The sequence below is a fragment of the Staurois parvus genome, unplaced genomic scaffold (assembly GCF_062004578.1).
Source record: "Staurois parvus isolate SC_StPar_1 unplaced genomic scaffold, SC_StPar_1.0 ptg000059l, whole genome shotgun sequence".
Lineage (NCBI taxonomy): Eukaryota > Metazoa > Chordata > Amphibia > Anura > Ranidae > Staurois > Staurois parvus.
The window spans coordinates 4421758-4449671 of NW_028317855.1; the positions used below are offsets into that span (position 1 = coordinate 4421758).

The 27914-nt window shown below is 38.7% G+C and overlaps 1 protein-coding gene across 23 annotated transcripts in view; it reads right to left on the reverse strand.

Moving 5' to 3' along the window:
* The window catches only part of AFDN (afadin, adherens junction formation factor), a 314907-nt gene that overhangs the window by 21136 nt on the left and 265857 nt on the right, over positions 1-27914 (reverse strand). For 12 of the 23 annotated variants that reach the window (XR_016311500.1, XM_089668566.1, XM_089668562.1 and 9 more), the window contains 2 exons: positions 24942-25997; positions 14388-14423 (listed from right to left, as the gene is read on the reverse strand). Coding sequence is in view for 22 of the 23 variants with exons in the window: in XM_089668566.1 (XP_089524692.1) it covers positions 14388-14423; positions 24942-25997 (1092 nt within the window). In the remaining variant the exon portion in view is untranslated. The remainder of the gene's footprint in view (positions 1-14387; positions 14424-24941; positions 25998-27914) is intronic. The other 11 variants (XM_089668579.1, XM_089668578.1, XM_089668569.1 and 8 more) reach the window with 1 other exon arrangement.

Consider the following 27914-nt stretch of genomic DNA (forward strand, 5'->3'; position numbering starts at 1 on the left):
ACGCTACAATGCCTAATCCAACAACAAAAATGGCCGCTCCCTTATGAGGAAGTCCGGAAGTGACGAAACGCGTTAAGGGACTTGACGTCTGACGTTACACGGGAACCGAAAGTGGTGGAGCGGCCATTTTTGTTGTTGGATTCGGCGTTGTAGCGTTCCAGGAAGCTGCTCAAGGCTGGGACATGGGAAACTGCTGCTGCTAATTTACTGATGTTTACTCAGGAACTTGTGTCGCCCATGTGCAAGGGACCACAATACTGGCAACCTTTGGCCCCTTGCACCCGGCATCACAAGTTCCTGAGTAAACCAGTAAATGTGCAAGAAGCCTAGTCATTACGACAACATTAAATGCAGCTACCTTCCGGTAATTGGACAGTGGTAAAAAGAAAGACTGCAGGGGTATCCTCCATAAATAACACTTCCCACCCCCTGCTAACTTCAGTTTTGTAGCAAGAAAAAGGGACATCATAATAATAGAGCAGGAGGCTGTGTTCTGTACTGTACTCCAGGAAAAGATTTTTAAAATTTAAAAATCCTATTTTCCTAATTCTACATGAACAGGACATTGCACGCTTTAAATCACTACAACAGGTATGCCAAAAAGCATTTCAACTGAGACGGTGGGCAACTCAGCAAACAATGCCAACAGGCACACATAACAGGTCAAGACTCAGAATGTCTTATGCCCAAAAACTGGTCAACTGGTCACAGCATGCACTACATCCAGGCAGTACCGGGAAATTTTCTTTAGGAAGCTTCAGAGAACAACATAAGGAGGACAATGTGATGATAAAGGTGAAAAGCAGAGACCATCTTTACAAAATAGGAGGCCTTAGGACAAACTTGAAGAAAGGCTCTTTACAGAATAAGGCTAGTAACTCAGACTCTCCTTGCGCCTAGTCACAAGAAAGGTCACCTTACGGGTAAGGTCAGACAATGGAGTCTTCTGGATATGTTTAAACGGCAATTTCTGAAGAGCCAAGAGAATCAGACTGAGATCCTAACAAAAAAAGGGGATTGAATAGGGGAAATGTTCTCTGAACAAAGGTCTTGACTAGAGAGTGAGAGGCCAAGTCTGGAAACAGAATGCGACTTGCCCCTTATTAGTCAAATGTTGGTCCAGGCAAGACTGGAGAAAAAACAAAGTACTTTTTAGGATGAACACACCAAGCAAAGTAGACCTTCCAGGCATCACGGTAGAGTTTACAACTTCCTAGCCTTCAAGAGTTTAGGGATGACCGAATCCAAAAGGCCCCTGTTCCTCAAGACCATACCGATAAACCCAGCGACCAGAGTCCTCTTGTCAGTTTTGCAAGCTTGTGATGTGCACGGCAGGCAGTCCTGGAACATGAATTTCTACCATAGAGAGGATCAGTCATGAAAATTGTCCACTACTGCAGAGGAAAAAGGTTTCTCTATATCCAGTAACAGATTGGAAATCCACCACATAGGGAGAGGTCTGGCCTTGGGGTCAAATGCTTTGGTTAGTCTTTTGTATCCCAGGTGGCCAGAATGTAATGGTGTGGAGTGAAACTGGGCATAAGGCACCACCACGAAGGAGGCCACCATGGGACTTATGCACAAACTGAGGGCTTCCTCTGGTATGAGAGCAAAGGGACATTGTGTGTCCAGCCTCAGACCCAGGAACTCCAGGCTGAGATAGGTCCAGCAATGACTCCTGTAGGTTGAGGTTTCAACTGAAACTCTGCAGAAACTGCTACCATCTGTTGGATATAAAGGATAACTATACTAGTTGTATATCTATCCTACGACCCCTTGAGCTCCGGAAGGTTTTACACCTTCACGCACACACACACACACATATATATATAAATTTTGCAGTTCCGGGTAGGGGGTGCGCGCACGGCCTATCTGCGCCGCTATTCATGGTCTTGTCTGTCAATCACTGGGTCACGACCGGTGATTACTCACCGGCACCAGGTGATCGGCGAGTTTTCCCAATGGGGGGGGAAGAACTGTATGTAAACAATACAGTTCTCTCCCGTCAGCTCCAGCACACTGCTTTGTATGGGTTACAAAGCAGTATGCTTACAGTTGAAAGCACAGACACAGCTTACTGTGAAACAGCACACAGTTAACCCTTTGATCGCCTCACATGTTGACCCCTTCCTGCCCAGTGCCATCAGTACAGTATCAGTGCTTTTTGTTAGCACTGATCACTGTGTATTGGTGTCACTGGGGATGTCAGTGACACCAAGTCAGTTCCTCCCCCAGTGTCAGAATGCCCGCTGCAGTCCTGCTGATTGCCGCCATTACTAGTAAAAATAAGACAAACAAAAATCCCCGCACATATACCGCAATTTGTAAACGCTATAACCTTCACGTAAGCCAATTCATTTACACGTATTAAATTACGGCCGTGTAAAATAAATTTACACGGCCATCCACAAGGTTCAGGAGTGTGTCTATGGGAAGATTTGACCATTCTTCCAGAAGCACATTTGTCAGGTCAGGCACTGATGTTGGACGAGAAGGCCTGGCTTGCAGTCTCTGCTCGAATTCATCCCAAAGGTACTGGCATTTTTTTTTCTTTAGCAGACATGTAGCAGAATACGTTTGGCCCAAATTTATGCCTAAATTGTATTTCTAAAATTTTTTTACTGGCATGTTTAATAGCAAAGAGTAAAAAACATTGTTTTTTTCTCAAAATTGTCAGGTTTTTTTTATAGCGCAAAAAAAACCACAAAAAAAACAAAACAAAAAAACAAAACAAAAAAAAAACGCACAGGTGGTCAAACACCACCGAAAGAAAGCTCTATTCATGGGGGGAAAAAAAGGATGTAAATTTCATTCAAATGCAGCATTGCATGACCACACAATTGTCAGTTAAAGTAATGCAGTGCCGTAATGCAAAAAATGGCTTGGTCAGGAAGGGGGGTAAATCCTCTGGAGGGCAAGTGGTTAACAGGAAATTGTTGATCGTGCAACACTGTACAAAATTAATTTATATAATTTTTTTTCCACTTAAAATAGAGCTTTCTTTTGGTGGTATTTGATCAGCAAGAAAAAAGACAGAAAAACCCAAACAGTATTTTCTACTTTGTTATATATGTTCTAACAGAAAGCAGACAATATTTTTTTTCAAAAATGTTTTTGTCTTTTTTCATCCCTTTGCTTTATCCAATAAAGTCAGGTTCTTTTCATAACTTTAAATCAAAATGTATCCTGCTACATATCTGCTTTAGTAAAAAAAAAATTCCATTAAGAGTATAATAATTGGTTTGTGTGAAAGTCATAGCGTCTACAAACTATGGTATACATGTATATAAATAAAAGTGCAGAAACTTTTTGAAGACCCCTTGTAAATAGGCATGCTTGATGCCTACGAAGGCCAGGTCGTCTCTGAATGAAGGGATGCAATGACTGATCGGATGGATTCTATATGGACTTTTGCACTCAGGGAAAGAAGTTGGGGACCTTCAGATCCTATGGGGTGAATGCTCCCCTTCTTTGTTTGGGAACAGTAAAAAGTTTTAAGTAAAATGCTTAAAACATCTGTTTCTGGGACAATGACTATGACCCTCTAAAAAAGAAGCTGCACCAGCAAGGGAAAGTGAGGGAAATCTCAGGTTGTCACCAGGGTCACAGGAATTTTTGTCCTCATTTGAATATTTCCCCTATTACTGTTGTGGTAACAACCCAAAATGTGGGATTTTCTTTTATTCTCCGCAAATAGGTAAATAGAGAGGGCGAGTCCCTCTGTACGCTATTAGAAACTGCAAAAAATAACCTTTAATTTATTTTTTTGCTTATTTTCAAAAATTAGTATAAAAGAAAAGCATTGATGTTTTTCCACGCTTTTTTTTTACTCTACTTGACAAAAAGGGTGACTTATACTGATCATTTGATAGATACTTGGAAATGTTCTGACTAAAATGTTTGTATATTGCACTTAAATGCATCTCTCATTACTACAAAAGCAAGTTAGAAAGTATGAAGTCTGCACTTTATAAATGAAGTTAAATATTTTCGGTAAAGTTGGAGAAGAGCTTCATTGCACTAACTAAAAATTAACTAGCATGTGTTTTAGTGTAGTCTGACATCCAGATAACTCCCATTCAATAATCCAATTAAAAGGGCAGAGCAGATAAGATTTTACTCAACCCAATCGATGCTGCCTCAAATGGCTGATAAAACAGGTTTTACAAAAAATGTTTTTTTACAAAATACTCACAGAAACACAAGGAAAACTTTCACATTAATTTACATTTTTTGTGCCACCCTAAGGTGGGGCTGGATTGTGTATATTGGATGATCTCATAAAGGTGTAATGAAAGAAGCCATATATAAAATGGCCTTTCAATTCCTGTCATCAGCTGCTGAAAGACTTGATTTGAAGTCATTGAGCACAGCTGCACTGATCGGCATGTTAAATCTTGTTCAAGACAGGATACAGTAATAGGCAGTCATTATCCTCCTATGAAAATAACTTCTTTTAGAAGGTTCTCAGCACTGACAAAAGTAATCAGATAACATTAGCATCATGAGAGTGACTGAATTGGGGCATATCAAAATGTTTTGTTCTTGGGCAGAAGTAGTTTATGCTGAATACAATATCTATGTAGCACTCCTGCATAGTTACCACAGCATTATTCATCCACGACACAGTAGTTAAAGAGAGGCAGGCAGATTTCTTTTTTTTTTTTGTTTTTTTGTTTTTTCCATGGCTCTACCCACATATATTGTGTGTTGTTAAATTAGTTTCCACCTCCCCATGCTATCTAATTTCACTGAATTCAATGGACCTGATTCACTGAAAATCTGAAAGTAACAAATTCTATGAAAAAGGAAAAAAAAAAACAAAATCACTGGATTTTGCAAATATTAGGAGTGTAAATTTTATTTAAATTTTATATTTAAAAGCTGCATTTTCCAACCAGATTAGGCATGTGGGCTGGTATCTTATAAAACAGGGGTCGGTAACCGCGGACAATGGTTAGATCAGGAACACTTATTTGCTTTGCTGAACCCTGCTGCTTCGGTCCCAGCCTCCTCTGCCACGATCATCCTTATTCAAAGCAGAACAGGGAGCAGGAGGCTACACAGCTCTTGACAGACAACATAAGGTGGGAGAGCTGGCCAAGTAAACTTTTCAAGTTATCCAGCAGTTGATTGGTTACTAGGGCATGGGGCAGTCCTAGCAACCAATCACCAGCTTAAAATTATGAAAAGGTAGCTCCAGTAGATCCCGCCCTACATCCAGAGCTGTTCAGCCTCCTATTCTCCACTCTGTGTACACCTATGCAGGTAGGAAAATTAAGCTATGACACTGCTTTGTGTGTGTGTGTGTGTGTGTGGGGGGGTCAAATGACATTGCTGGGAGGGGGGCAGAGGGCACTACTGTGGGGTGGGGCAGAAGACACTATGGGGGGTTACTGGGGGGGGGCAGGGGACATTACTGTGGACAGGGCCAGGCTGCCCTTAGAGTGTCAGGATAGGGGGTTGGTAAAAATCCAGATCCCCACCCAGTTTCAGCTTAGGCTGCAGAAAGTCTGGGGAATCTGTCCTCAGTCCTTTTTTTCTGTCTCAAAAGTGAGACATCAGGGGTCTGTTTAGACCCTTGATACTTCACCAAAGCCTCCCCAATAGGGCTCCTGAAAAAAAATAAAAAATAAAATAAAACTGTAAAATGTATTTTAAAAAGCTGTAAAAAAATTAAAAAGATACAAATAAAAAAACCTACTGACACCATCCACTGCTCTACTGATTGACATCAACAGCTACTCTACTAATACCAACCGCTGCCCTGCTGACACTGTCCACTTTTAAGACAGGCTACATTTATATTTTTACAGGTGGAGGTGGAGTTGGTTTGCTTCTATCCCCACTTAGCACCTTTCAAGTCCTCCATAACCCTCCCTCTATCCTTCTCTTCTTTCAAGACTCACTGCATTCGGCTGTTTTCTGAGGATTGCAGTGATCTACCGGCCTCCTGGATCGGTGTCCCACTTTCTTGATGACTTCTCTGCCTGGCTACCCTACTTTCTCTCCTCTGAAATACCCACCATCAATCTTGGAGACGTTAACATTAATTTTAACAACCCAGCTACATCCCAACTCTTCAACCTAACCTCATCTTTTCCTTAACATAATGGACACAGTCCTCCACTCACTCTGATGGAAATACATTATCCCTTGTTTTCTCCCATCTTTGCACTCCCTAAAACCTCACAAACACCCCCTTTCCTCTCTCTGATCACAATCTCATCACCTTCACAGTGTCCTTGTCTTCAAACACCTATCCCTCCAAGAAGCAAACAATTACCCGCAGAAACTTTCACAACTTAAACCCTTCTCTTTTCCACTCTGCAACTGACCGCCTCTATGACAGAATCTCTCCCATATCCTGCCCTGACCTGGCCACTGCGGTCTACAACAGTTCACTTTCATCCACACTAGACTCACTTGCTACTCTAATTACACGAAGTATCAGGCCTCGGCCATTACAACCGTGGCAGACTGATAACAGCAGAGCCATAGCCATGCACTGGAGCGATTGTGGCGTAAAACCAAATCTCAGCAAGCATTCACCCTCTATAAATCTGCTTTCTTAACATAAATTCCTCCCTCCATACTGCCAAACAAGCCTACTTTGTCACTCTTATTAATACTTTGTCATCCAGTCCACGTTGTCTCATTTTAAAAACAAGATTGATGCAATTAGTAGGGGCATTTCCACTGCACAGACATCTATGCCACTTAGCATACCTTATACTAAACCTCCCTCAACACTTTCCTCTTTTGACCTTGCTACTACTGAAGAGGTCACTAAAGTTTTCACAGAAGCCCATCTCACCACTTGCCCCGTGGATCCTGTCCCCTCACAACTACTACAGTCACCCGCTTCTTCTATCCTATGCTCCCTCACTCACATTTTCAATCTCTCCCTTTCTAATGGTGCCTTTCCCACCCCTCTAAAGCATGCACACATCACTCCCATACTTAAAAAACCCTCGCTGGACCCCACCAATCTGAATAACTTAAGACCCATCTCCCTGCTCCTGTTTACCTCTAAACTCTTAGAATGATTAGTCTACAATCACCTGAGCTCCTACCTCACTGACAACAACCTTCTTGACCCTTTACAGTTTGGCTTTCGCTCACTACACTCCACAAACTGCCCTACTAAAACTCACTAATGATTTAATAACTGCTAAAACCAATGGCCACTACTCCGTACTCTTTGCTACTTAACCTCTCTGCGGCTTTTGATACTGTTGACAATCCCCTCCTCAAAAAAAAACAAAAAAAAAAAAATTCCACTCTCTTGGCCTCTGAGACTCTGCTCTCTGCTGGTTCTCCTCCTACCCATCGCAGCGCTCCTTCAGCATTACCTATAACTGTCTCCTACTATCCACTTCCTCTTTCTGTAGGGGTTGCTCAAGGTTCTGTCCTTGGACCCGTTCTCTTCTCCATCTACATCTCCTCCCTTGGTCACTTAATAAACTCCCATGGCTTTAAGTACCATCTCTATGCTTATGACACACAAATCTATCTTTCCACTCCTCACCTCACCCCTTCAGTCTTCTCTGGCATTACTAACCTACTAAGTGACATATCAGCATGGATGTCACTCCACTTCCTCAAATTCAAGCTTTCGAAAACAGAGTTCATACTATTCCCTCCAGCCCTTGCCACCTCCCCTGACTTCTCCATCAAGATCAATAATACAACCATCAGTCCCTCCCCTCATACCAGGGTACTAGGTGTAATTCTAGACTCCCATCTGTCCTTTCAGCCCCAAGTCCAATATGTCAAAATTTTGTAGACTTTACCACCACAATATCTCTAAGATACGCCCATTCTTAACCTCTGAAACTACTAAGCAACATATTCACTCCCTGGTTATCTCTCGTCTTGACTATTGTAACTCCCTCCTCATTGGCCTACCTCATCGCAGGCTATCCACTCTTCAGTCTATCATGAATTCTGCTGTCAGACTCTCTGAAAATCCCTCCACTGGCTTCCCATTTATAACTCTGCCACAAATTACATCACCAATCTTGTCTCCAAATATCACCCAAACCGTCCTCTCCAGTACAGTGTCAGTGCGTTTTTATGAGCACTGATCACTGTACTGGTGTCACTGGGGATGTCAGTGACACCAAGTCAGTTCCCCCCAGTGTCAGAATGCCCACCGCAGTCCCGCTATAAGTCACTGATTGCCGCCATTACTAGTGAAAAAAAAATTCCAATATATACCGCCATTTATAAACTTTATAACTTTCACGTAAGCCAATTAATTTACACGTATTAGGATTTTTTTTTTTAGCAAAGACATGTAGCAGAATACATTTTTGCCTAAATTTATGATGAAATTTTATTTTTTTTTAATTCTTCTTATTGGACATGTTTAATGGCAGAAAGTCAAAAATATTGTTTTTATCGCAAAGCTGTCAGTCTTTTTTTTTTTTTTTCATACTGCAAAAAATAAAAAATGCAATCAAAATACCACCAAAAGAAAGCTTTATTTGTGGGACGGAAAAAAAAGTACGTAAATTTAATTTGGGTGCAGCGTTGCATGACCATGCAATTGTAAGTAATGCAGCGCAGTGTTGCAAAAATTGGCCTGGTCAAGACGACGGGGGGGAATCCTCTGGAGCGCAATTGCTTAATTATTATTATACAGGATTTATATAGCGCCAACAGTTTTCTCATCGCTTTACAACATAACAGGAGACAATACAGCAACAATACAGTTCTATACAAGAGGGTTAGGAGGGACCTGCTCCTTGGAGCTTACAATCTAAGAGATCTAAAGTGCTTATGACTTTTGCACAGTACTGTACATTTGAAAAACCTATCCTCTAATGAGAGACATGATTTGCCATTTTTTTCCCGATGCTTCTGGCATTTTAAATTTGCATACTGTGACTACACGGCAGCATATAAATAAAAAAAAAGTGTTAAGCCTTTTGTAAAATACCCAAAATGATCACACATTCATTTTTGTAACAAAAAATCCAAAAGACTCAGATTAAAGACACCAGTGTGGGTGATTAAATATATGTTGTAATTTATGTCATAAATTAAAACGTTTATGTAACATTATCAAGAACTAAATCACTGACATGACACAAATCTCAAACTTTAAAAATGAAAAAAGGAAATAAATTATAAAGCTCAAATCCAGGCAGATATATAGGAGTACAAATTAATGTAGACCTGTATTCATTAACACATCACTTAGGGCCGGTTCACACCATGAATTGCACAGGAACACACTGTACATTCCTGTGTAATTCACATGTGCTTTTAATCCATTCATTTTATTGGGCTGAAATTGTGCCACACCACACCAAATGCAGTGCATGCACCAGTACCATGAAATCCAGTTGCTGTGTGTTTTTTAAATAAATGCAGGCAAACGCACAATTTTTGCAACATTTACTTGGGGTGTCATGTAGTTAACCTTGACACCTGCTGCAGATCACAACTGCAGTGCATTTTGAACATGGTTCAGGAAACACGCACGGAATGCAGGATTCCCTATCCTCATTCTGGTGTAAACTGGCCCTAAATGTACTTTTTAAATTCAAAGTAAATTAAGGACCTCACTGACTTGGCATCAGCATTTTGGAATCCTCTATACAGCAGGAATGGAGAAGGAAAAGGGACACAAGGAGTCAGTCAGCTCTGCTGCAGTACTCATGTGCTAACAAGGAACATGCTGATAGGAGTAGAGAGCACACTAACAGTAAGATAGTCTGGCTCATCAATCTGCTGCTTCATCATTCACTGTCCATTCACAGGCTGGGGGAGGAACAAGACCTGTAAGTGTTACCTAAGTGTAGCAGAGGAAAAAAAAATCTCATTTAGCTGTTTAACTGAAGTTCAGTTTCAATGCCCCTGACCCATCAAGGCGTGGACACCACTAGACCTCTTAAAAGTATGCTGTGGTATCTGGCACTAAGCCATCAATAGCAGATCCTTTAGGTCCTGTAAGTTGCGAAGTGGGGACTCCATGGGTTGGACTTGTTTTTCAAACACATCCCACAGATGCAGGATTAGATTGAGATCTGAAGAATTTGGAGGCAAAGTCAACACTTTAAACCCATTATTAAGTGCCACAAACCATTCTTGAACTATTTTTGCAGCACAGCAGGGGTGCATAATCCATCTAAAAAAAGGCCACTGCCATCAGGGATTACTGTTTGAAGTGGTGTACTTGGTAAGCAACAATGTTTAGGTAGGTGGTATGTGTCACGTAACATCCACATAAATGGTAGGACCCAAGATTTCCAAACAAAACCTTGCCTAAAGCATCACACTACCTCCCCCTGCTTGCCTTCTTCCCATACTGCATCCTGGTGCAATCTCTTCCATAGGTAAGCAACATACAAGCGCCCAGCCATCCACATGATGTAAAAGAAAATATGATTCATCAGACCAAGCCACCTTCTTCCGTTGATCCATGGTCCAGTTCTGATAATCCCCTTTCATTATCTCCAACAAAAGTATGGCTTATAGGGGGAAAAAACAACTCTGAAAAGCAGAGGAATATTAAATGGAATTCTAACAAAAAGGCAACTTTGTACAATGACACTTGCAGATAGTTTGCAAGTGTTCTTGGAGTAACACAGTGTAATAATGTATTGTTACCTTGTATTCACGATTTCATTCAAAATGTAAATCAAAAGGTGTGACTTGAATATGACACCAGTTAAAAAAAAATTTGGGAAAAAAAATAAACGAATGCATTCCTATTTATAGTTGTAGTAAACTTTATTTTATACTCTTATCTACAGGTAAGCTTATAATAAAGTTCTTGGCCTGTACCCTTACGGGGTCCATCAAAGATCACAAAACTGCAACAGTGTTTCTGAAAGAGGCCAAGGCTGAGATTCATTACCTGAAAAACCTCCAGACAATGGAGGGAATTTACCTTCGGTAAACTGAAACCAGTCAGAGGGGCAAGAGAACAATGCCCTGGTTGAGGTGAAGGTGAGAACTACCTTAGGTTAAACCAGAAAGAATTCTTGCAAGATAAGGCCAAACTCTTGCCTCACAGAGGTGATGGCTACAAGAATACCACCTTGTGGGTGAGAGTAGAGAGGAATGTCTGTACTGGGTTGAAATGGCAGCTTCTGTAGCACAGAAAAAAAATTATATTCAGAAGCTTTGGCACTACAGAGGAACAAATGGGGAGCTACATGGAAGACCCCCTGTATAATATTCTAACTGAAGGAGTAAAAGGCCAATGGGCTCTGAAACAACTCCATAGCGGAGACTTTTTTTTACCCCCCTCCAACCACTGGTGCAGCGTCAGGGGACGCAGTGACAACCCCGACCCATGCTCCAGGGGGCCTGTGTGACCACCTTCTCACATTCTCTTTTACACTTGGAACAGGAGGGATGGCAAAAACAGGAACTGATCCTCTCCAGTTTCCTCCTGCAACTGCTGAAAGCCAGCTTTTTCTCTCCCTCCTGCTGGCATTCAGCAGCTGCAGAAGGAAAATGTTCATTATGCTGTTCAAGATAAAAAAAATTGAAATTCTGAACCATTCCATTTCATTGTGGCCTGCGACCAGTTTACAAATCCCTAAATATCCCTCACTCTTCAAAAGTTGGAGCAACCCTGCTTTAACTTGTTGATCATAGTTATGCTGGCGAATGGAAGGTTTTGGAATAATTTACTGTACCCGGTCTACCTAAGGTTGAGGGAGAAGGTCTTTTTTTATCATCCCTGAGAGAGCCCAGGTATTACTTCTTCATCACTCTGGACATGTTAATGACGGATGGAGGAGCTTAGTCATTAAGTCAGTAAAGATCTGGAACCATTACCAAAGTGAAACTAAATTAGGCAAAGGCACAGAAGTGGCTTAGCTAAAAAAATAAAGTTAGTAGCAGACATCTCGTGGTGTCTTGTTCTTAGGCATGACTTTTAAACATTTAAAATAGAGCAGATGTACAATTTTAGGGGGAGTTTATATTTGAAGAGACTGGGCTATTTTTTCTTTTTTTGAGTCACTTATGAGTTATACTTAGTCTTTCGCCATGCTCCAGTCTGTCCCCTTGATAGTGCTGTAAAACGTAACTATTCACAGAGGTTTGTACTATCCTGAATATAATGAAAATTATGTTTGCTCTAAACCCAGTTCTTTATTTATTGCTAAAGTTTGCAGAAATCTATATCTACCTGTGCACAGATTAGGTAGCATCGCATTGTTAACGGCAACCCAGTGCATTGTACGGTAGAGTCCCAAGCACAATTCTTAAAAGGTTATGTACATTGTATCATTGCTGTGGCCCATTGGCAACCCATGCATAAAAAATAGGCTGCTTTACTGTACCACACATTCATTGATTTTAACATCAAACCAGTGGGACACTTAAGAGAAGAAGAGGTTTTCTATTTTTTTTTTTAGCTTTATCCTATTCCCTGTGAGCTGCTAATATATAAAAATCTCACAACACACAGCTCACAGCCATTTTTATCTGGGAACTTTACATGTAAGAACTGCAGAAGAAGAGCAGGCAGTTACCCAGTGTGCAGATAGGTGTCTGTGAGAGAATCGATCTGAGCTGTGTGTTGTGTGAGAGAAGAAAAGAGGAGGTAGGGGGGAGCAGACAACCCAGAGCCAACATCAAACACAAGAGAAGCAAAGGAGGTGGATCCAGACAAGATTGTCTTCCTAAGAATCCTGAGAAGACTGAAGCCCCTCCCACAGGTATTTACCTTGATTTTAGCAGTAAAGTTACACTTCTCAGAGTGCTGGAAATATTGTTACGCATTAGCAGCTCACAGGGAACAGGTTAAGCCTAAAAAAGGAAACCCATACTTCTAAGTGTACACAGACCATTAAAAATGCTCCCTCTAGCTGCTAAAGTATCTAATACTACTAAAGTGTATCTAAAGCTATAAAACAAATATACATTGTAGCTTGCCAGTCATTAGATGTGGTGGCTGTATTCATTGCGTTTTCATTCTAAGAACATTTTCAGCAAGAACAAAAAATATATCTTAGGTCTGTCATAGACAGATCGAAATTCGGCCGGTTCAACAGAATTGGCCAAATTTCCATCCATCCATGAGCAGGTTAGTTGTATTGAAGTCAATATATTGACATCAGTGGTAATGAATTGGTACCTTTGCACTTTATAGAAGCAGAGTTAACATATATGAACACTTGATTTCTTTTGCAATCCGTAAAGGTCATGGCACAATGTTGTTCGTAAAAAAATGTTTGTACATTACAGCAGCTAGGTTTGAGAAAATAGTACATACATGGTAATCAATTGCATGTGGTGGGGGATTATTCATATGCACAGGTGATGGGGGATTTGTTACATGTGCAAAGACACAGGAAGGGGAATGAAAAGGTCAAGAAATAGATGGGATAACAGGATAAGACAAATGCCAAGCTTTTCCTGATCCTCATTTGATTGCTATACACTACAACTACTTTACCATGTTTTCCTAGGAATACTAGTACTCCTTTTACATTTTTCAGCTAATTCCCAACATCAGGAAGATCACACATTGCCCAGCAAAGGATCTAATTTTCTCTGCTACCATTTTCATTAGATGATGTAAGCTAGCTATATGCAAAATTTACATATCTGAGTTATACAGCCTGGTTTACTTGAAAGCAATGTTTATTGTCAATAAATCTCTATGAGGAATATCATTTAACTATCCATCTTTTAGAGTGCAAGTTCCTTTGGGCAAGGTTCTAATTTCTATTTCATCAGTTAATTGGTAAATTCTAACATATTCATTACAGCCTTTATGTTCTGCAATAGTTGGGCTCTACAGAAGACTTTCGTGCTATCAAAAAAATGGTCGTGAAAAATAGAGGCTTTTTATTTTTTTTTACAAATGTAAATCTTCTGACACAACTGAATTCTGTCCTCAGTTTAAAGGAAAACATGGACTATGCTTTCTGTGTTACAACCTAAAAATAGAATAAAGCTACTGTCTTTTCATTACCACTCCCAAATACCAAAATACCCTGGCTTGTACATAAAACACTGTGTAAGCACAAAACAAAAGTATTTAAAACAGTGATCGGCAACTTCTGGAAATCAAGCTGCTACTGACCAATAGCTGGCCATAAATCCTAGAATATTCACTTCAGATACAACTGAATACCAAAGTTGCCCATCCCTGAAAGAGACACGTCTACAAAACAGAACAGATAAATGTAAGAAACAAAGAACAATGGCATTCAGAAACTAGAGATACTACTTCCAGGCAAGGCATGCTTCAAAAACAGGAGGATATCTTCCAAAAACAGGACAGCAAAGACAAAGCAAAGACAGCACAGCTAATACTACAGAAAAAAAGTGTGAAGTTACATAAGAGAAAAGGGGGGAAAGAGACAGCAAGATGTTTGAAGAGCGAAAGAAAATACAGAACATACCAAATCTAGAACAGAGATTGCTGGCATAGCAGTCTGCTGCAGATAGCAAAGAGGAGAGGGGGGAAAAAAAAGATGCTAAGTGAAAAAAAAATCATTAAACTGGTATTTTCATAAAGCAATGTCTCTTTTTGATGCTCCAGCCATTTGTAATTCCATGCACCTAAGAGATAAATGAAATAAAACTGCAGCACAATGCACAACAGAAATGTATAAGGTAAGAGGAGGCAAGCAAAAGCATGTAAATTAACAACTGTGATGAGAATTTATTTATATTAGAAAACAATCGACCCATTTTTCATTGAAGACTTTCATACTAACCACACACAAAGCAATTGTTGTCCGGCACAAACATAAATGAATATCTTTACTGCACTTCAATACACGTAACTATATGTGAAATATAACTCATGTTTGGCATAGTGGGAAAGCCTTAGAAAGTCAGTCAGGTTCTTATTGCCTTAAGGGGTACATGGATGGTGCTGGAACCTTGAGATGAGTGACACCTAAGTGCTTAAATGTTTTGTCATTTTGAACCCCTTCACGTCTAAGGGTAAAACAAATCTTAAAACCGAAGTAAAATTTTACAACTTTGACATGTGTTAGTAAAACTATGCATATCACAATTACTTTGTACATCCAGGTGAATTATACCTTGTTTTTTTTTCAGAACAAACTGGGCTTTCATTTGGTGGTAAATGGTAATGGATATCTGATTTTTTTTATTATCAAAGGAAAACTGGCCCAAAATAGTACAAAACAAAATTGTTTTTTCATTTAGCTGTGTGTTTCTTGTTACTACCATAACCTACCACCAAAGAACAACCCAAAATAAATTTTCCAGCTCTTGACAAAAGCAGCGAAACCATATATGTGTATGTTATTTGTTGTTTGTACCTGTACTACAGCCCAGAAACAATAGTGCGCCTTTTGTTTTTTTCTTACCTAAAACACAATAACACTAACTAACACAGATACCAATTTAAAAAAAGAAAAAAAACAAATTCTGACCTTGACCTAAACACTAATCCTGGAACTGAACTAGATCAAACCTTGATCTAGGTATTTTTTCTTCATTTTGTATTTTATTTTTTAATATTTATCTTTTTTTTTCATTATTTTACAAAAACAGTTTTTTTTCTCTCTGCAAGGAAAGAGAGAAATACAAATGTATCTCTATCCTTTATTCAGAGAGAATAAAAATAAAGGGGGGCTGGCTTCACAGTGACTGATTACTGTGATAGCCAATCAGAGGCTATCACAGCTATCAAGTGACCCGGAATCAGGAGTCCTGGGTCCCGATCCTTAGAATGGGCACTCAGTGACACCCCGGTCTTTGTGCTTGGAGCGCGCTGTGAGGGTAGGTTGGACCAGAGGGTGTAAAAGGACTGGTAGTTTGTTTACATCTAACTGCCCATACAACAAAGCGGGATGTGCTTGTGTCCGCTCTGCATAAGCGAAGTGGACACAGACCTGTCATCCTCCTGCTCAGTGGGGAATCAGTGGACAGATCTCCTGCTGAGCAAGCAGATCGCAAGTGGAGTCTGCCCAGTATGAAAGGGGCCTTAGAGAGTCAGAGTGTTACAGAAGTAAAGATGGGCAGAGGTTCATCTGTAAAAAGCTTCATCTAAAAATTTTTGAGCAATTTCAGAATAATGTTCCTAAATGTAAAATTGTAAACACTTTAAATATATCATATTACAGTACACAATATCATCAAAAGATTCTGAGAATCAGGAACAAAGCCGAAATGCAACACTGGATGCCCGTGATTTTTGGGCCCTCAGATGGCACTGCAATAAAAACGGGTACGATGATGTGATGGACATCACTGCATAGGCTCAGGAATACTTCCAAAAATCACTGTCTGTGAACATAGATTGTGACATCCAAATATGCAAGTTAAAGCTCTATCATCGAAAGAAGAAGCACCAGAAACATTGCCATCTTCTCAGAGCCAAAGCACATTTAAAATGGGTTGATGCAAAGTGGAAAACTGTTCTGTGGTCAGACGAATGAAAATCTGACATTTTTTGGAACCATGGGTGCTACATCCTACAGATTAAAGAGGAGAGGGACTTTCCGACATGTTATCAGCACTTGGCTAAAAATCCTGTACCTCTATTGGTATAGGGATGCATTAGTGTGTATGGAATGGGCAGCTTGCACATTCAGGGGTGGCACAGTGGCTTAGTGGTTAGCACGTCTGCCTTGCAGTAAATGGGTCATGTGTTCGATTCCCGACCATGGCACCTCCTGCATGGAGTTTGCATGTTCTCCCTGTGCTTGCGTGGGTTTCCTCCGGGTGCTCTGGTTTCTTCCTACACTCCAAAGACATGCTGGTAGGTTAATTGGATCCTGTCTAAAATGACCCTAATATGTGTATGTATGAATATAAGTTAGGGACCTTAGATTGTATACCCCTTAAGGGTTAGGGACTGATGTGAATGTTCAATATATATGTGTAAAGCGCTGCGTAAATTGACAGCGCTATATAAGTACATTGGAAAAGCATCATCAATGCTGAAATACACATGGGCAGCTTGCACATCTGGAAAAGCATCATCAATGCTGAAATACACAATATACATGCAAATGGTAAAGACCTATGCACTACTATGTTCCAACTATAGTAATATCAGAGAAGAAGATTGCTGCACTCACTATGTACTCTGGTGTACTCACACTCAAAATTAAATAAACAAAAAAAATGTGGTTCGCCATCTCATCATAAATAGAACCATAAGCTTTAGAAACAAAGTGACAATCCAAGAAAAATATTTTTCAGATAATAAACGTCCAATCCAGTATATGTTGTGTTATCATCCAGCAATAATCAACACCGTGCTTGACCTGCTCACCTTGACCATTAACCTATAGATTATAATAGGCCAAAAACATGCTTTATAAGGAAACTGTGTCTCCAAATTTCTGATCCGTGACGTGTTCCTTCCACATATTATGCTTCTTTAAACTCCAGATCCGTGCAAAATAAAACAAAAACATACCATAGTGCAACACCATTTTATGTAACCAAAAATTAAACGTGTTACAATATGAACTCACATTAAACAAATTATGTGTGACTCCGAATTATGGTGAACATATATGCATTACTCCACCGTGCCGGCTATTTTGTGGTGTTTACCATCACCGGGTAGGTGCACCATGCACTCACCTTCTTCCCTGACCTAACAAATAGGTCATACATAATTAGGGATGAAACCAAATTCTGCTTATCCACTGCCAATCCTTAGTATACTTCATTAGTTCTGGCCCTTTAAGGTAACATGCTCTCGGATATCCAGTGGAATTAAGGTGTATATGATCAAAAATAAAGGGAATAGATCATAGTGCAACCCCATAAAATATGAACACTTTATTCAAATAAAAAATGTACACACAAAAGTAATGAATACAAAGCATATCACAGCCATCAATCAAAATGGTTCCTCACATCACTCCTGCCGGTTTGGGCATGCCCGGAAGTGACACCACTAGGCTCCACTCAACATGTTTCATCATAGGTCATGTCACTTCTTCACTGTCAGAAGTCAAGCACGGTGTTAATTATTGCTGGTTGATAACACAACATATACTGGATTGGACATTTATTATCTGAAAAATATTTTTCTTGGACTGTCACTTTATGTTTCTAATCTTATGGCCCTATCTATGATGAGATGGGATGAGATCCTTTACACAGCATATATGGTTTTTAGAGCAGCATATGATCAGGCAGGAAAGGCACAAAATTCCTCTCCCAAAACTCCAGCAACTGGTCTCCTCAGTTCTCAGATGTTTACAGAGTGTTGTTAAAAGAAGAGGGGATGATACACCATGATAAACATGGCCCTGGCCCAACTTTTTTTTGGCATTAGGGATATATATATATATATATATATATATATATATATATATATATATATATATATATATATAAAATTTTACTGTTATGTCAAATGATTATTTTAACTTCCAACTTTATGTCATGCTTTTGCCCTGAGGGGGCTTCATTTGGCCCCTGAAACGTGTTGGATTTTGTACCCAATTAAGTTTTGGAATAAACTTAGTTTTAGACTCAAACATCGGTATGCTGCTTCAAATGGTACCAACTGTGTTTGTAGTTCTGTTTTGTCAGTGCAGTCTATTAAAATATACATATTATCCAATAGGAAATTTTGGTTTGCCCTTACCTTGCCAATGCTCCAATCTGCTGCTGATGCTCTGGTTAAAAGCTTAATATTTCCCTTTGCCTTACACAATTCAGTACTCTGAGCAGCCTGTTGGCAGGCCCCAACCCTAGTAAATGAAGGTTAAGGGTGTAGGGAGAACATGCTTAGCTCTGAGCAGGTGACGACTTTCATAAACCTACAAAAACTTTGGTGCCTCAATAGCTGGGACAACAATGACAATGCAAGAACAGATAGCTCATGTGCTTGTTACACAGCATGTATTTAGCTACGTAAACTTGTATTAAGTATAGGTTTACAATAATATGCAAACTCAAAATACCAAATAACATAAAACCTCTCATACACTACTGTAAATACATTATGAGAGCCCCCACTGGGTACTTTCAAAAGTAAAAATTAAAAAATAAAATTGCTGTGTGTGGCCTGTTAAGTCATTCAAAAATCTGGAAATAGTATAATTGCAATAACAGTGGAAAAAAACTGTAACTTTGGCATTAAAAAAACACCCTTAAAATTCCTACTACAGGACACACTGTAGCTATAGAGAATTTAAAAAATCTGGAAAGTTGTACATTAAAAGAATTTACAAAAACTATGTGCAAAAAGAATACTAAACCCAAAAGATCCCAGACTTCAATATGTGAGATAATAAATTAGCCTATGGTGTCAAATAGAAGATTATTAGAGCTTCTGGAATTTGTATACATTGGCATGCATTTCTCTCGTACAGAGTACTCAAAAACATTAGAGCTTGGAATCCTAGAAAATCATCCTTCATCTAAGGTTTCATATATAGGATGACCTTTGGTTTGACACACAAGGTTTAGTTTGATGTGCAATCAGGTTTTGTCAAATACTTGTCAATGTTTTGTGAAGTGCACAATAAGAACACTTCATGATTTCTTCAAAGTGAGATTTTGTCTGATGTAGGATGACACTTCGCTGATCACAGAAGGATGATGCCCTAAAATAGATACTGTATTTACACCTCACTTCCTCTCTCAATTTAACAGCCAGTCACCTCCAATGCAAGTAATTTTTCAAGAATAAACTATATCAACAGAATATTATGGTCTTGTTAATGGTTCTTTTGGACAAAAACATAAAAGATAAGATTGAGGTAATTTTATCAGTAATGTTTAAAAAAAAGCCTTGTTCTGTATATAGTGAATAGCCACATATGTGCATAGAAGTGTCCATATTTGCTCATTATATAAGAAAGATTATCTCCCTGACAGTTTGCTGCTAACTCTCAACAGGCTCTTTACAGTCCCTGTGTGAAACACCCACAATCCCTATTAATGGTCAGATGCCATGTGAATGGGACTTCCTAGGCTTCTGAGCAGATAAGAAAGGGGTTTTGTTACTCTAAACAAAACTGCTAGAAAGAATATCACCAAAGGATATTGTATTTTCTATTTTTTCCCACGAATTTAAACACCACATTTCACAAGACAATTTCAGCACAACTGCTAAAAAATTATTGGAAACCCTCATAAAACACAAAATTTGAATGACAGTTGAACCTAAGGCAACCTATAGAGAAAAAAAAACTGACTAGTTTCCCCCATCCACACATTTGATTGAGGAATCCTCCCCGCTGAGCTATTGTATTCCTACAGTGGAAAGACTTTCTCTCTGTCAGAATACACTGATTAGCATTGCAGGCTATAGCCTGCACTGCTAAATGAGCGGGGAAAATACGACAGGGTGGTTGTACAGAAGCAGCAGATCTTCTTCTGTATAACCTCCTTGCTCAAACTTGCTGGCCCCTGCTGAATCGACCACATATATAGCACATGTATAGCTGGCTTTACAGTGTGCAAGGAATAGTTGGTGTTCACAATAAAATGTTTCAAAGGAAAAACACACTACCCTCTTTTTTTTATCAAACTGGTATAAAACAATATCTAACTGAAGCACTGCAAGTGCTGGTTCACACATATGCAGATTGAATGCAGTTTGAACCACATCCAATCCGCATGACATGTGAAATCACATTCATTTCTATGGTGGCTGTTCACATGTCCGATGCACCGACAGTGCGGATTAAGTGCAGACTGAAAAAGAGTCCTGTCTGATTTCTGAGCAGTGCAGTCTGGTTCAGGTGAGGATTACAAGCTATTGACTTTTATGGGAACTGTTTCTAAACCGTACATGTCATCAGTTGTGAACAGGATAAAATCCTAACCGGATCTAAACTACTGAACAACTACTGTATCAATTAGCTGTGAAACCTGAGCTTCAATCCGCACACACTGAGTGTGACTCAGCACTTAACCGTGTCTCAACACTCTTCCCCAATACAGTTTTCATTATCCTAATTAATACTTCCTATCATTTTAGAACTTACAACAAAATTCAACTTTATATCACCCATGTGCTCCAAAACACAAGCTGAAAATGCCAACACTGCTGCAAATCAGAGGAAAGGATATTAGTAAAGAAGAGTCCATTGCACACCATATAACAATATATAGCCATATAATAATGCAGCAAGATATCTTTCCAAACATGCATTTTGTGCTATTAGTTTACACAAATCCTTAAAATGGTAGTCACAAATACATCCCTCTATGTATGACAATCCTATTAATTATGTTTTTAGTGGTTTCATTTAATGTGTATTTGTAGCCAAAACTTTTTTTTTGCTATGGATAAAGAGGGGAAGGCTTAGAACCCATCAGTTTTTTTTTTTGTTTATTGTTTTTGTTGTCTGTGTCCACACTTGGTAGATTCACACTCTATATTTTTCTTGAAAAGCTTGATGCAGAATTGGAGACAGAAATTATTGGGAAATCCAAAATTTTACAGTTGTCACCAGAACAACAGATGAAGGTATTTTGCAATAGGAACACCTGTTCCAGTGACAGCTGTATAATGGGATAATTTCTCTGACTGTAAAGATTTTCAATCAGTGCCTATTGTGGCTCTAGGACAATAACAGGTTGAAAAATCAATCCATCAGAGAATAAAACATCAAAAAAGTAGATTGACAAAGATTTTAACACTTCTATCCAAAAAAAAAAGTGTTTGCAGTACATACCTTTTAATAATTCAGCTCAATTTGAACCAGTTTATAAGTGCATGTAAAAATTAAAGTTCAAAGGAACTTTTGAAGTCAATATCTATCAGCCTAATAGTACTTTCCTGGAAAAACAGGATTTGACCACTTTTGCACCATGGTATGTTTTTCAATGGCGGATTGGTGGACCTTTATTTACCCAGTGCTGTTTATGAACAGCATTGTATAAATAGCCATCGGGAGACTGATCCACCGGGTGATTGAAATGTACTGAGACGTCCTTGGATGACTGGGTACACACAGACACTGTACCCAGCTGATCCAAGTGGCTGAATACCATGCTATCACAGCGACCATAAAGAATTGTTTCAGTGCTGATCCCTCCCCTTCCCCATACAACAGGGAAAATAAAAAGATTAGTATTTATTAATGGGCACTGGATCAAAATAAATAAATATATATTTATACATATATATATACGTACATACATACAAACACGGGGAAGAGATTATTTAAAACATTTAAGTATGTGTAAGTTTAAAAAGCTTTGCTTCTGTATACAGTTTGTAATTATTTATGTACATTTGGCAGCCCCATTTGCTTATACATACTCCAGCTCTGCACAATGGTTGTGCCGCCATTTCCAATACAAACATGAGTCAGCCAACTCATTGAAAACAATGCAATACTCACGTGGCTGATATATCTCAACAGCTGTACATTGAACTGGAAGGATTGTTATGATTATAGATAAAGCTTAAAGCAAAGTTAAATAACTCTGGTTAGTCATGTTTTGCAATTCCTTTTGGATTAGCTGTTTAGATGAACAATTTTTTTAATTTTATTTGGTTTCAGTTTAAAAAAATAAAAGCCATCCAATATGCATATTACGAAACCTCCTTAATAATCTGTTGGTTTAATCAGTACTTGTTTTAAGATCACTGGGAGATAGTGAGAGCTATGCTGTTTTTGTCCACAGCCTGTAATAACATCACTGTGACAAACATATGACAATGCATGGGAAACACCTATTGGTTCACAGGATATTCCGATTCAGACCTACTCAGGTTCTGATATTTTTATTGTTCCCCATGTGTTAAAACCACGTAGACCCCACAAATAGTAATTCATTTCTCAAAGCAGTTTGTTTTTCAGAAATTGCACTGAGGTTGTTATGCGGTTGGTTTAAATGTAAATAGTGCTCAGTAAATTTGTTTGTTATACAACTCTGTTAAACAAAACTAATTCCGGTTTTGCTTATGGCAACAAAATAAGTTATACCAATTTACTAAATGTAACAAAAAGAGCACACTAATGCACATATTAAAAAACTGAATAGTTTATAGCCATTCTTACTTAAACTTTGTGAACCTGAAAACCTCCTCATACCACTGTTGTGCATAGTGATGCTTTAGGGAAAGCTCTCAAGTCCAGCATTTTAACTGGTATCCCATAGTTTACTCAAGAACACGAAAAATGTGATGTAGGGATGTGTGTGGAGGTAATGATGTCACCACAAGTTTAATGGCAGATCTGTATAAGGACTTCATTACAGCTCCAAAGCCAGCATTAAACCAATTTTGAGTATATAAGAACTTCTGTTTTGTAGCCTACATAAATACTGCACTTGTACAATGGGTTACAGTAAATGTGCATCACTTAAAATTAGGCTAATTAGTGAAACAAAAATATAAATAACAGTTTTTAAAAATTACCTTGTCTGTTGGGCATATTATACAGCTAGTTGCTTACCTAGAATGTCTACATACCCCTGTAGAAATGCCAGGTTTTTGAGATGTAAAGAAATCATACCAAGATAAATCACTATGAATTTTTCCACATTTAATGTGACCTCTAATCTGTGCAATTCAATTAAAAACAAACTGCAAACTTTAAGAGGTTATAAAATAAAAATTAAAAGGGCACCCTGTGATTTTATGACAGCAGTCAGTCTTTTGGCTCACTCTTCCTTGCAAACGTACTCCAAATCTGTCACATAGCAAGGGTATTTCCTGTTCACAGCTATGTGCAAGTCACCCCACAGGTTTTTATTTGTATTCAGGTCCAGGCTCTGGCTGAGATATTACAAAACTCTCAAAACGCTCATCTTCTTCTGGTGAAGCCATTCTTCATAAGTATCTCCACTTTGACTAAAGCCGCAGTTCCAGTGGAAAAATAATAGCCCCAAAGCATAATGCTGCCACCAACATGCTTCACTGTGGGTATGGTGTTTTTTGGTGATACACAGTGTTGACTTGGGGCAAAACATATTTTTTGAATTATGACCAAAAATGTTGATCTTACATAGTTATTCATGCTGAAAAAAAGACACTAGTCCATCTAGTTCAACCAATTAAAACACACAAACACAACCATAATTCATCAAGAGAAAGGAAAAAAAAAACAAATTAAAGCAAAGTCCAGTTTGCTCCAGTGGGGAAAAAAATTCCTTCCTGATTCCCCAGGAGGCAATCGGATGCTCCCTGGATAATCGATCCCTGGTCTCATCAGACCATAACACATTTACCCACAAAAGTTTTGGCAGACTTTATGCACTGAGCTTGGATGTTTTTGTTAGTAAGAAAGGGCTTTGTCTTGCCACCCAACCCTATAGGGTAGACATATGAAAAATACAGGAGACTGCTGTCACATGTAGTACAAAACCAGAACTAGCAAGAAATTTCTGCAGCTCCTTTAATGTTACTGTAGGGCTCTTGACAGTCTCCTGGACCAGTAGAATGGCTTAACCAGAAGGGTATTAAAGTTTTAGAATGGCCCAGCCAGAGGCTAGACCTGAATTAAATTAGAAATTTGTGGGGTGACCTGAAAAAAGATGTGCACAGAAGATGCCCTCGCAATCTGACAGATTTGGAGCATTTATGCAAGAAATAGTGGGCAAAGGTTCCCAAGGCAAGACGTACCATGCTGATAAGACTCCTACCCCAAAAGACAATGTTGTTATGAAATAAAGTTGCTTGAACAAAAGTATTAGTTCAAGGGTGTGCAAATCAAGTTTATGCAACCACATTATTGAATGTTTATTTTTATTCCACCTCCCTTTAAAGATTTTAGTTTGTTTTCAATTGAATTGCACAGATTAGAGGTCACAAGGTGGAAATTTTTTATTTAAAAAAACTTTCTAAAAAACATCTACATATATATATATATATATATATATATATATATATATATATATATATATATATATATATATATATATATATATAATTTTTATTATTATTGAAAAGCAACATTTTAATAAAACACACCTATGCCATCCAGCACTGAATTTTGCACAGCTTACTTTGAAATTAAATGAATTGATATTTGCATTACCCTTGCTTTTCTTTCTGCTTCCAGACGTTGCATAATAAGCATGTCTACATCATCATCTTCTTCATCGTCATCCTCATCTTCATCTTTTTGCTTAGACTCTTGAAGTCGTTTCTGGAACTGCCACTCAAGCATTAATTTGCGAAGTCTGTCATTCTCTTCTGCAGTTCGTTCAGTCTTGTTTTGTAGTTCATTGATCTCTTTGCTTAGCATATTTACTATGTGCATTTGCTGCTGCTTTTCCAATTTCTCCTTGGCGTCCCTCTTCCATGGGTCTGGGGAAAGGCTGTCACTGGAAGAAAGCTCTTCTTTGCTGATTGTAATGTATTGAAGATCCCTTCTTTCTATTGTGCGTGGCTGTTGCTGAGGTTGCAGCTCTCTTATGACTGTTTCTTGTGGACGAGGAAGAGTTGCTGGTTTTTCCGGTCTTGGCTGCGGTATATTAGGAGGTGGGGCTGCTGTTTGAGGCTGTGGCAACATGGGCTGTGGAGGAGCAGGAACCTGAGGTCGAATTTGCCCAAGCTTTCTTTCTTGTTCGCGCCTTTTCCTCTCCCTTTCTTCTTCCAAGCGGGCTTTTTCTTTTTCATACCATCTTTGATGTTCCTCTCTTTTTTTTCTTTCAACTGCTGCTGCTTGAGCATTTAACTGTGGTCCCAAATGACCTTGTGATGGTGGAGGTGGAAGGGGTAAATCAACAGTGATTCCTTCACATTCTCCTCCATAATGTACTGGAGGAGGAGGTGGTGGTGGTGGTAGATCTGTTCTTATAGGCTGAGACACAGCAACTGGTGCAGGCTGAGATGCAACTGGTGTTTTCCAGCGTCCAGGTCCTGATTTGTTTAAGGATGAAGCAGAAGAATAAGTTTTAATAGAATTGTTCAAGTGTTCTTGGCTAGATGTGCTAGATTCTACAGAAGAGCTTTGGTTCATCCAACTATCTTTACCATCCACCTTTCTGTCCAAATACTCAATATCTTTTCGTAACAAAGGCTCTAAACGACCTCGATCTGAAGGAAATCCCTGATCATCTCTCAACTCTTCTTGAGAATGAGCAATTCTCTGTTGATGAGACAAAGTAAGAGTAATTACCAATGTATGAAAGGTGATTATATGGTAATGGCAAATCTACTGTTTAAAAGAGAATCTTACATCATTGAACACACACTATAGGTGTAGTAGTAGTATTGTTTAAATGTGTTAAACACCAGTAATAAAACTGTACAGTCCACTCAAAAGCTCACCCATGCTTATAAAACTCCTGAATCAAACATTCAGCTAGATATGGCATAATATGTCAAAATTCTTCTGCATAATTCTGGTTTCTTTTCTAAATAAAAGATTGTAATTGCCTTCTCTAAAAGTTCCAATCATCCACTAAAAATATGTAGGCTACATGCCCTATAACACATTTCATCGACCACTTATTACCACTCCTCTCTTATCTGCTCTAGTAATTCATAAATTTCAGGTATATTTACCTACTCTGTCATCACGCTAAACGTTTTGGTCAATACTGACCTAAAACGGACCTTTCCCTTGACTCTCTTCACCATGGTCTGAGACACCTTGGCTCTAATCAACCTGCTTGACTGCTTACAATAAAATGAAGTAGGTTAACCGTAGATTCTTCTCTGGCCCTCCAGCTTAATTGTCCTCCTATGAGCATGCTATATCTATTGGTATTTAACTGATCTGTTATTTTGCGGTTAAGCTAGCACTCAACTTTAAATATTTGACCTCCGGAAGGTTTTACCTCCTCCATGACCAAGTAATTTTTTACTACTGAGCACTGTGCTACTTTAACTATCAATTGCTCCGTCATGCAACATTGCACCCAAATGAAATTTAAATCATTGTTTTCATGCAAAGAGAGCTTTATTTTGGTGGTATTTGATCACCACTGGGTTTTTTTTTTTTTTTTTTAGTTTATATAGCAAAAAAATAGATCACAAAAAGTTTGAAAAACAATAAAAATAAATATAAAATTTTGCAAACAAAAAAAACTTATGACTAAATGTAGTCTGCTATATTTCTTTGGTAAAAATAACCCAAGTCAGTGTATAATATTTAGTCTGTGTGAAAGTTATAGAGTCTACAAATGAATATATATATATATATATATAATATAAAATGAAAATTGGTCAATCATGATGTTCTGACTGTCTATCATTTCTTGAGGTCTGAAAATGCCAAGACAGTATATATACCCACAGTTTAATAGTTTCTCTAAATATACTAGCAAATTTTCCATTGGATGTACAAAATAAAAAACACCGACCTAATTGCTGAAATCTGAACTCACAAAATATATGAAGTGGGATCTTTAGTGAATTATCAACTGAATTTTATACTGGTGGCGCTTCATGGCCCAGCCAAGCCTCTTCTTATTAATTTGCCATCTTATCAATGGCTTTCTTACAGCCACTCGACCTGTCAAACCTGCAGGTTGAAGTCTTCTCTTCACAGCTAAAACTGAGACTTGCTTACTTCGATCAGTCTTAAGCTGTGCTTGGAGCTGTTGTACTGTGAGCCGCCTGTCACGCAAGCTGTTGACTCCGAGAAACTTGTCTTTTGATTCTTTTTTGGCTTTGGGCCTGCCAGTGCTCTTTGAAGGTGTAGGAATCTGTATTCACTGACATCTTGACTTTCTTTGCAATCTGTCTAAAGGAAAGACCTACACTTTTACTGGTTATAATTGCCTCGCTGTCTTCCTTTGTTAATTGCCTTTTTTACACCATTTTGATAGTGATATACTACTTCCTGCCGTACAAAATGTCCAAATATTGCTTAAGAGGGTGTAGTAACAGTCTGTTTCAACACTGCTTTTATACAGAGAGCTTGTAAGTAATCAAAAAGTTGGGACAGCAGTAACACTTGTTAGAATAAACTTTCCGGGCTCAATTTACTTACATTGCTGCTGAACAACTGTGAGCTGTTAACCTATTACTTCTTCCCTAAAAAAGGCCTTTTTGTACA